Genomic DNA, 10,680 nt, shown 5'->3' with positions numbered 1-10,680 from the left:
TCTCCAAAGGCCCGGGGCCGGTGCACAGGGAGATGGGGGGGGGGGGTCTCTGACATCATTCTGCATCACAAGGTTGGGGTCAGAAGCTCTTCCCCTGATTCAGAGACTCCCTGCTCACTCCCACGGGTCAGGGTCATCTCACAGGATACGTGTCGCCTGAGCCAGCCCTCCCAGCGCGAGGCGCAGTCCCTGCCCAGGTGAGTCTCTGAGCCTTCTCGCTCTCATGTGTGTGTCCACAGAGGACTTCCGAGTGATCGGCCCCACGGACGCCATCGTGGCGGTGCTGGGCAGGGACACCAAGCTGCCCTGTCGTGTGTCGCCCCCCATGAACGTGAGGGACATGGAGCTGAGGTGGTTCCGTTCCAAGTTCTCAGAGGCCGCGTTCAGCTACAAAAACGGTCGTGAAGATTTCGAGGAGCAGCTGGCCCTGTACAGGGGGCGCACGTCCCTGGAGGAGGACTTCCTGGCAAAGGGCGAGGCAGCCATGCGCATCCGCGGGGTCCGGGTCCCCGATAACGGGCAGTACACCTGCTTCTTCAGGAAGGAAAACTTCTATGAAGAGGCTACTTTCGAACTGAAGGTGGCAGGTTGGTGACTTGATGTATCTGCTAGGATTCCTTTGGGAGGACCCTCAGGGACCAAGTAAATCAGCTCCTCATTTTATAGACCCGGAAAGACAGGCTCAGTCTCCCTCACTTACTCCATACAAACCTAAAGACTCCCTCTTGCCCTCGCTCCTCCTATGTGCAGGGGCTCCTACTTTGTGCAGGGGCTCTTACTATGTGCAGGGGCTGCTATGTGCAGGGGCTGCCATGTGCAGGGGCTGGCTGGCGCATGGGGTACATCAGTGAGCCTAACCCTGGCCTGTGGAGTTTATTTTCTAGAGTAAATATATAAATAAATGGGCAAGAAGCTAATAGAGAATCTTAGAAGGTGGTAAGTGTTTAGGATAAAAGGTGAAATAGAGCAGGGATGAGGCCAGGATTTGGGGGTAGGAGGAAGGGAAGGCTTCTGTGTAATAAAGGGGCTCAGCTTGGACCTTTTGATGATCTGAGAAAAAGCTCAGAGGAAATAGGAATGGAGTTCAGGGATTTACTTTTGAGGGGAGAAAAGTTCCAAGCCCAGGGGACATGCATGGTGACATTCCCATGGGAGGAGTGGGCTGGTGTGTCTGGAGCAGGAGGAACCCATGGTAGTTAGCAGATGAGTGAATGAGAGGGTGGTATCAGGGGACAGCCCTGGAGTAATGCAATGTTCCTGGTATGGGGTGCACAGAGAGAGGTGGTTTAGGCTGCCTGTGGTGGTCAGGAGGTTTGGAGGTACACACCCAGGCAGGCACTGGAGGTCACCAGACAAGGTCCCAGAGCCCTTGAGGCTGATGGACTGGGTGCCAGGAGGCAGGGGCCCCCAGCATGGTAATTTTGGTTACTCGCAGTTGAGAAATATTCACTGGAGCTTGAGTGTTGGGCCTTGATAGTAACAGAGTGTTTAAGTTGAGAAGTAAATAGAGAGATGGAATTATTAGGGGGGAATGCAGAAAGATGGCAGGTCATGGAAGACATTGTGTACACTATTAAGGGGTTTGAGTGCAAAATTGAGGAAATTTTAAACAGAATCGTGTTGGGAATGTTCACTTTGGCAGCTGAGAGGAGAATGGATGGCAGGTGAGCATGGCTGGAGGCGTGGATCACATTCACGGTAGAGGGAGGACTGCCTAGGAGGACTTCAGTAGTACCAGTGTGTGGATAGGAGGGTCAGATATCAATGAAATTTGAAAAAAAACTCTCAATGGAGTAGGCAGATTTGAACTCACAGAGAGTTTGTAGGGAAAGAGGACAATGCAGACACCCAGGGTTTTGTTTTGACTTTTTGCTGTTTGGTGTTAGGGATAAAGGTGATTGTGTGTTAATCACTAATAGTGTCATAATGCTCTGCCACATACAGCCACACAAATATCAGTAGCATAGAGTCACAGCCATTTAGTTAGTTCAGGCAATAAGGAGGTTTGCTAATCTGGGTTCTACTCGGTAGTCTTCACTGGATTTGGTCATGCTGAGAAAATATAACAAAATATAAAGCAATGGACTCCATATTCAGAAATTCACTTCACAAAGATAGTATAGAAAGAAAACACTTTTATTATTGAAAAAGGATTAAATCAGAATATTATGTGCATCCCAATCTATCTACTAAGAGACTGTGAAAACAAAGAGAGTTTAGCCTTTTATAAAACTCAGCAGATACATACATGTCTTCATACATGTATTACATGCATTACATACATGCATTACATACATGTCTTCAAGATGAACAATCATCAGCTCTCATATGAAAGGACTTGACAACACTATTTATCCTCATACTTCACTTCAAAACTTACCTGGCGATTGGGGACTTCTAGCTAATTGGCTTTATCTGGAGGAAAAATAAATTCCTACATCTTTATGGAGCAAGGTGCCCACAGAAGTTAGGTTCCTTCCCCCATGAGAAGGGGGAACTTGGGGTGCTCTCTCCTTCTCCTTTGATGTCAACATTTCCATGAGATGGCTCCTGGATTCTTTGAGAAAGATATTACTGGATCATGAAGCTGGCAAAAAGCCTATCTATTTTTCAAAAAGGATTTATATACATTTCAAATAGAAGAGAAAGTACCTACAAGTACAAGTTTTTTAAATAAATGCTGTAATTAAATGAGGGGAAGTGAATCTCTTTCCTTATTTTTAACAAGGAGAATTAAGTCTCTTACTCTGGTTTTTATTTGTCCTTAGAGTCCGTTGGCGAGGTTGTGATGTGGAGCTGGCTGGGTGTGATCTGGGAAAGGTTGTCCAGCACACCCTTCCCAGGCAGAGGGCCACCAGGCATGAGTGCCTGAGTGACCCTGACTGACCTCAGGGTCAAGTCAATCATGACCCCATCCAGGGGCAGAGTGAGAAGACACCAGAATATATGAGGCAGAGGGAAAGTTAGAAATAAAGATGAAGAATTGGCGATATTTGCATATCTATCACAGATGGGGTGGAGTCATTAATTCATTCTGGAATTTGAGTGTGAGTGTATGTAAGGGATCAGGGTAATGGTAACACACAGGGGCATAATTTCCGGGAGGGGAATTGATGTTGGGTTGTCATTATTATAATGTGGGAGTGATTTAGAGGAGAGGAAGCTGGTATGGAAAAGATGCCTTGGGCGAGTGTGAAGTGAGAAAGGTGGAGGATTAGGATGGAACCTGGGACTAATTTCTTCTGTTTCCTTTGGACATCGACATTCAACCTGATAGCTTGAGCCCCTGCCCCCTGCCCTCCATCCCATACTCCATCCATCTGACTCTGGGGGTGGGTCATGCCTTGCTCCCTGCAGGCAGCAGCCTTTCCTCAGACTCCCCAAAATTCACCTGGACAAACTCCCTGGAGGTATGCACAGGTGGGTCCTGCCCCACCTGCCTCTCATCTTCCCTCTGCAGGTGTGGGCTCTGCCCCCCAAGTGCACATCATGGGGCCAGAGGAGGACGGGGTGCACGTGGTGTGCATAGCCTCGGGCTGGTTCCCGAAGCCTCAGGTGCAGTGGAGAGACCCCCATGGGGAGAAGTTCCATGAGTTCTCTGAGGCCTACTCCAAGGACACTGAGGGGCTGTTCAGCGTGGAGTCTGCTCTGGTGGTGAGAGACAGCTCTGTGGGGAGTGTCTCCTGCTCCATTCTCAATCCCATCCTGGGCCAGGAGAAGACCATGGCCATTGTTACCCCAGGTCAGCGCTGCTCCCCCCTGCTCACTCCCTGCAGGGTCAGAGGGAGGGGCTGGGCACCCCCAGGTGTGCTGGGCTGGGCTGTCCTGTGTCCTGATGGGGTCTCTATGGGGATCTCTGCCTGCAGAGCCCTTCTTCCCCCGGGTCTCTCCCTGGAAGCCGGCTTTCCTAGTGATCCTGACCTTGCTGCTGCTCCTGCTCCTGGGAGCTTCCTGCTATACCTGGAGAGAACATTCCACACAGATGCAGGGACTGCAGGAACAGAAGAATCTGTGCCAGGCTAAGGAGGAGGACAGACAGACGAAGGAGGAGGCCCTGAAGAACACAGGTAAGGCAGGACAGGGGCCAGGCTGGTGAGTGTGGCAGTGGGTACTGAGGGAGAAGCTGAACACAGAGCCAGAGCCCAGGGTCCACTTTATAGGGAGATCAGAGCAGGAGGCTGAGTCCAAGAGAACAATGGAACTTGGAGGCTCAGATGGGTCTGGAGATGGGAGTTTTATGACACAGAGAGGTTTTTGTTTTGTGGATCCTTTAGGCACACAGTTTTTCTTCTTAGGGACAGGAATTGAAGCTTTTTTGTTTTCACTCTTTCAGGTGAACTCCAGGCAATCCTAGGTAAGCTCCGCTCTCCCTCTTGAACTCTCTGTGTCCCCTGCATGGGAGACATTCTGGTTCTTAGCTCACCTGATTCCTGTGTTGTCTTTCAGACCAGAGGAAGGCAGCTTACCTGGCTGGTAAGTGATGCTCCAGATGTCCTGGGTCTCCTGTCCCCGCTGTTCCAAGGTGTCTCCCCTTTGTCTAAGTACAGACATGGGGACCCCTTCCCTGGGGTGGAGCTGGTGGGTGGCAAGACCATGTTCCCAGGTTCTCTCAGTTTTTGGCTGTATCCCAGACAGGGGGATCCCGGTGGGTGGTAATCTGCAGAGTCTTGAGCATCCTGGTCTCATTCCAACCCTGACCTTCCACCATGCTGCTGGCTCTCTAGCCTTCCATGCATCTTATTCTTGGTCAGCACCTAGAAGCAACAGACAGCTGCCCTGAGGTTTCATTAAAGGTGGATAAGTAAATGGAGACATTAAATTGAAGAACGTGGTCTTTTGCCCGCTGCCTCCAAGACAGCATTCAATGAATGCTGAGTGTGGATGGGTTTACCATGTGTGAGGTGTGGTGGGGGCTGTCAGCACTCCAGAACAGTGGGGTTTTCTCTGAGGCAGATTGGAGATTTTTATACCAGAGCTTGCCTCATATCCTTAAATCATTCTTTGCCAGGAAAACGCTGGATATAGGTTTTATTACAATATGGAATAATTTATATTTTATTTCATAAAATATTTTCACAGACAGTATAATTTTTGATCGTTGTAGCAAAACTGAACAAAGATAGAATAAGTATGTTTTAAGTTTGGAGGCCCAGAGCTACTCAGTGACTTGCCCAAAGCCCCACAGCAGCAGCAGGCAGGGCTGGGTCAGTCTGTCCTGCAGGCTCCTGACCTGAGCCAGGGATTTCCCACCACCCCCTGCTGTCTGCATAGGGCAGGAGGTAATGACCTTTCAGCCTCTCCCCTCCACCCCGCTAGAGAGTCTTACCTGCAGAACAGGGGGAGCCCAGGGCCCCTGGATCACATGAGCAGGTGGTTGTGCTGAGATCTCACCTGTGTGTTCCCTTTCAGCCTGGAGGAAGGCCAAGCTGTACGCAGGTGAGTGGCCCTGAGGGTCCTGGGACCCCTCCCAGCCTCCTCTTCCCCTTCTCTATCAGGGACCCCCACCAGGTAGTATTGGGTTCCTGGTCTGTTCTCATTCTGTAGCCTCCATCTGGAAACAACAGGCCCCTCCACCCCTCATTGTGAGCCCAGACCTGCCTCTACCTGCCCTGTCCTCCCTGCAGGCCATGTGAGGTCCGGACACCCTCTGACCCCTTGTCACCTGGTCCTGCCTGTGGTTGAGGACAGTGGGGAAGTCAGTGTAAGGAGAGGCTGAGCAGGTTAACAATTGTATAGTTTTGTAGATCAGGAATTGCTGATCTCTAGATGCCAGAAATCCTGCTGGTCTGCTTAGGTCTCAGTTTCTCTTTGATGCAACCTATGGAGATATTTGCAGCCACTGCAGCACAAGTTCAATCCCCGACAGGGAGCTACCCACATGGTGCAGCAGACCTCTCCTATCTTGCCTGCTACTTCCCTCAGCAGTGTATTTCAGTCAGTCTGCCTGTTCTGCTCCCCACTCTCTCTCTGGTGAATCCTCTCACCCCCCACAACTCTGACCTGTACCCCAGTTCTTGTATGCATAAATAATTAAATCTTTAAAAATAAATAAATAAATGTCTTTACTGAAATCTCTTAAACTTGTGCTGCAGTGACTGCGAATAGCTTCAGAGGTTGTATCTTAACACCTTGCACCACAAGGGAGGCCCCAAGACTTATTTATTTAAGCCATTTTTGAGGTAACCATCAAACTGCTCTTGCCTCTGATGGGGGGCCCAGCTGAGCCTACACAGCAGTCAGGTGGGATGGAGCTGCAGGTCCTGCTGCAGAGAAGAATCCAGAGGATTCTCATGGCTGGGTGTGTGAGGATCTGTGTTCTCACAGTCTGTGTAACTTTCCCTTCTTTGGTTCTGGATGATGTTGTTTGCTGTCAGGCATAGAGACTGTGAGAAACAGGCATGAGGGATGTACTCAATGTTTTATCGAGTCTCAAATTTAAATGCCAACTCTCTTCTCTCCCCTTCCCGTTTTTCTGCTTTTCCTTTGGTAATCTCTAACAACTACTTACATAAAAATTTATAGTTGATTATCATCTAATTTCTTAGTGAAGAAAATCAAAGTTCACTTTTCTCAAAGAGTCCTATGGGTCAGCCCCACATTTTGTGTGATCTTCCTTGTGTCTAGAAAATCAGTAGAGATGAAAATACCAATTTATCTGAATGACCTTTTCTAATTGGAAATAATAGTCACCTATTTACATCCCAATTGTGCAAGAAAATGTTTCTTATTTCTTTCCCTAAGTGTTCTAATCTTAATCCTGAGTCTCGGCCCTTTGGAGGCAATGACCCTCCCCACTGAAGACATTTCAGTATCTTTGGACATCTATTAGCTTGCATTGGTCAGTGACCTTCATTTCTTCTTCCCAAAGATAATATAGTGGTTGGAGATTATGTGGCCTTGGCCACAGTGGGGCAGAGGGCTCCCCATGATTTTTTTTTAAAATCATTTCAGTTCCTCACCCTGGGTAGGCTAGCCTGATCTGGTTCTTAAGATCCTGGGTTTGGTGTCTATGGAGGAGACACAGGCCTGTTTACCTTTTGGGGCATTTTTGGTCTCCTCACCTTACTGCAGCATGAAATCCATGGGCTTGGGCACTTGGATGCCTATGGTCTATAGCTTCCTTCTCTTGACCCAGGCCTTCCCCTGATTTCTGTCTCTATGTACCACTCTGGTTCTCCAACTTCCAGCAGAGCATGGGAGATTTTCTGTGTCTTTGTGCAGGTAATGGGGGCTTCAAGTTTTCTCAGACCCTTTCTCTGCTAGGACCTCATTCTATGCTGGGTGTGGCACACACCATGCATGAGCTTATTAGTCTTCTCTCAACTGCCACAAATGATCCAAAACTTAGCAGCTTAAACTAACACAGATCTACTGTCTTCTAGCTCTGTAGGTCAGAGTCCATCAATGTGCAGCAAGGGCTGTGTTCTGTTTCTGGAGGCTCTTGTCTTTCCCAGCTTCTATAGGACTTGTGCATTTGTTCATTTGTGGGCCTCTTCTTCTGTCTTCAAGCCAGCAAACACAGTGTTTCTGTGACTCTGCTTCTGTTGTCACATCTACTTTGCTGAGTACAAAGCCTAGAAAGCCCTTTGCTTTAAGGATTCACATGGTTAATTTAGGCCTACCTGAATATTCCTTACTAATCTCCATCACAAAGTTCATTATCTAGATCACAGCTGTAAGTTCACTTTGTAATGTGTGCATGTGTGTGACATATTGACATGTCTGGGGTTTAGGACATGGACATCTTTGGGGTCTCAACCCAGCAGGGGTTTTTCTCAATGCTTTCACTCTTTCTAAATGATACTTGGGGGAGTAGATGATTAAATCCATCTTTTTTTTTTTTTGTTTTGTTTTTCCCATATCTGTATACATGTTTTTGCTATCACCTCCACACAAAAATGGTAAGAAAAGTCACATGTATCGTCTCAATGCATTTTTTTTCTTTCCTCCTTTGAACTTTTCTCCTTTCCTCAAAACCTCTCTTTTGTCTCCTCACTGAGCAAGATTTCTCTGATGCTGCATCCTGACTTCCCTTCACTTATGGTTGATAGTTATCTTCCATGTTCAGCTAAGGTAAGTTGTAATTCTCTCTACCTGTGGCTTAGCAACAACTTTAAATTTTTCTCAATCAGCTCTTTATAAGTAATAGCAGTCTTTGAAGGTTTTATCTATCTACTACTTTTTCAAGAAAAAAGTGAGACTAGGGACTTGAAAGCTTACTTTAATAGTTAAGTGTGGGTAATAACCATTCTGTTCAAGTTATTCACAGTCACTTAATCTCTGGGTATTAAAATTCATGCTTAGCCTTCGTAGGAAGATTTCAGTGCAGTTGTGTGTTTTGTGTGCATGTGTGCATCTGTAAGAGAAAAAGAAATACATCAACTTAATGTTTCCAAAGCATTTTTTCCTGTGAATCTTCCATCATGATGTTTCAGAAGACTTGGTGCTGGTCCTGATGTGTGGGTCTCCACATCCCTCATATGAAATGTGTCATTTCTTGCAGATTGGAGGAAGGAGAAGTTCCGGGCCTGTGAGTGAATTTGTGTCCTTCTGGATGCTCCTGCAGTCCCCACAGCTTCTGGCTTCTCCATCAGTCCTCAATGTTGATACAGATGCTGGTACCATTAGTGTTGGGGTGTGGGTTGTGGCAGTGATAGTCACATAATTGTGGCTGGTGGATGTGCCTGATATTGGTCCAGTTGGTCCTTATATGGCCATGTGACATATCTAACCCCCAAGTCAGCCTTGTGGTTCCTTCTCCTGCTTATTGGACTGTGAACTTAAGTCACAACACTCTCATCTCATGAAGTTTATCTCTCCCCTGCATCCTTCTTCCCCCATGCAGCTGAAGGACTGGGGTGAGGTGTGTGCCCTTGTTATTGGTCAGGGTGTCCTTGCATACTTGGTTCTTCTCTCTGCAGGGTCTGCCACTCTAGATCCAGGCTCTGCTCAAGACGGCATTGTCCTCTCTCTTGACAAGAAGATTCTGACCTTGAAGGACTCCTATGAGGATGCAGGAGACTCCTGCAGCATCCTGGGCCTTGAAGGCATCACATCAGGGCGCTGTTACTGGGAGGTGGAGATCAAGAATGGAGACAGAAGTGTGTGGACTCTGGGGGTCTGTAGGAGTGATGTGAACAGGAAAGGCTGGTATAGAGAGACCACAGAAAAGGGGTTTTGGACTGTGGGGCATTTTGAGGAGGGATTCTGCGCCTTTACAAATGGTAACACTCACCTATCTCTTAGGCAAAATCCCCACAAAGTGGGGGTTTTCCTGGACTATGATCACGGGGACGTCTGCTTCTATGACATGACTGATGGCTCCCACATCTTCTCCTTCCCTCCTGAGTCCTTCTCTGGGACCCTCCTTCTATACTTCAGATGTGATTCAGGAGACGTGTCCATGACCCTCTGCCCCCTGGAGGCTGGGCCCCAGAAGCCCTCTGTGCCCATGAACCATCCTCCTTCTCTGGAGGAGCCTGTGAGTCCCCCAGGGGAGGGGATCCCCTCAGGCTCTGGTGTGGATGGGGCTCCCCCAGGGCCCGAAGCCCCCCTCCTCCCCTCCAACTCTGAGGCTGTGTACCCCTAGGGCCCCAGCACTGTCCCTCCCCTTCACAGAGGCTCTTTGAGTGAACAGTCTCTGGGCACAGCCTCTGAGTGAGTCTTGGGTGACAGAGTCTCATCCTGCTGCTCTGAGGACAGACCCCTGAGGTGTGTCTGTGCCATGTGCACAGCAACAGAAGAAAACTTTCACTATTGTTTGTAGTAGTTTCTTATAGGCTGACTTTTCCTTTGGGAAGAGGTTTTAAATTTTTTGATAATGAAATATATTTCATGGTGTTTCCATGTAACTTGGAGAAGAAAAGGGATGAATACTGAATTACTCTGAAGAATAAAACACTTTATCTAATTTGAATTTGTGTAGAGGAATCTCAGGCTAAAATTGGGATCCCAGCTCTATTTTGGGGGTACTATATTCTGTGTCCAGAAAAGCTGGACATCCAAAATTTCTAGGGAGATAGCTGGCTTATGGGTTTTTATGAGAATCGTCTCATTTCTCCTCTTTTTTCCTATTCTTGAATGGATGTTACATGTAAAAATATGCTGTGTTAATTTAGGGGATTTAGAAAAAGGATCTGGGTTCTTTTGTGTCAATACCAGGTAGAAAGAAGGGAGCTGCTGCCTGAGTTGGGAGGTGACTAAGCAGAGTCCTTTCAGTTGCAGTGAACAGCAGAGACCTTTCACCTCCTGCATGGTTCAGTTATCAAGTTCAAAGGTGAAGGTTCATGGAAAAGCACAGCCGACAGAAGGGCAGGACTAGCAAGGACTCAGACCTTCAGGAGTGAAGGTGTGTTTACTCCACCAGGTAGAGAACTCTGGCCTGCTGTGTGTTGGCTGAGGGAGAGGAGACTTGGGACAGGAAGAGGAGGAAGGTGGTTCTGGTCAGTAACCAGCTATTTCAGAATGTCACAGCTTTGCACGTTCTCTCGCTTCCGCGCGCGCGCGCGCGCGCGCGCGCGTGTGTGTGTGTTTGTGTTATGCTGTCTGTCTATATCAACCATATCTTCCTCTCTTTTCTCACCCTTTTACTTTATAAAAGTTGTTGGAGGTTATGTTTCTATTATAGACTTTAGGTAACACAATAGTCAAAAGGGTTGTGACTGAATCTGAGCAGTAAAT

General features: G+C 47.8%; 2 protein-coding genes across 2 annotated transcripts in view; both read left to right on the top strand.

Moving 5' to 3' along the window:
* Nucleotides 1–223: 223 nt before the first annotated feature.
* LOC311188180 (butyrophilin subfamily 1 member A1-like) overlaps nucleotides 224–10,680 on the top strand; it is a gene marked incomplete at both ends in the record, with an annotated part of 58,277 nt that continues 47,820 nt past the window's right edge. Inside the window, one exon of the mRNA XM_084259340.1 lies at nucleotides 224–587. Within this exon, the coding sequence (XP_084115466.1) occupies nucleotides 224–587 (364 nt within the window). The remainder of the gene's footprint in view (nucleotides 588–10,680) is intronic.
* Nucleotides 3,490–9,589, top strand: LOC311167607 (butyrophilin subfamily 3 member A3-like; the record flags this gene model as incomplete). The annotated part of the gene is made up of 7 exons (XM_084228688.1): nucleotides 3,490–3,742; nucleotides 3,867–4,067; nucleotides 4,334–4,354; nucleotides 4,447–4,473; nucleotides 5,410–5,436; nucleotides 8,504–8,530; nucleotides 8,922–9,589. 7 exons carry the CDS (start codon nucleotides 3,490–3,492, stop codon nucleotides 9,587–9,589), a joined length of 1,224 nt encoding a protein of 407 aa, XP_084084814.1.

Source organism: Talpa europaea (genome assembly GCF_964194135.1).
Source record: "Talpa europaea genome assembly, chromosome: 2".
Lineage (NCBI taxonomy): Eukaryota > Metazoa > Chordata > Mammalia > Eulipotyphla > Talpidae > Talpa > Talpa europaea.
Note: the sequence above shows the minus strand (reverse complement) of the source record. Positions and strands in the feature narration are given on the sequence as shown.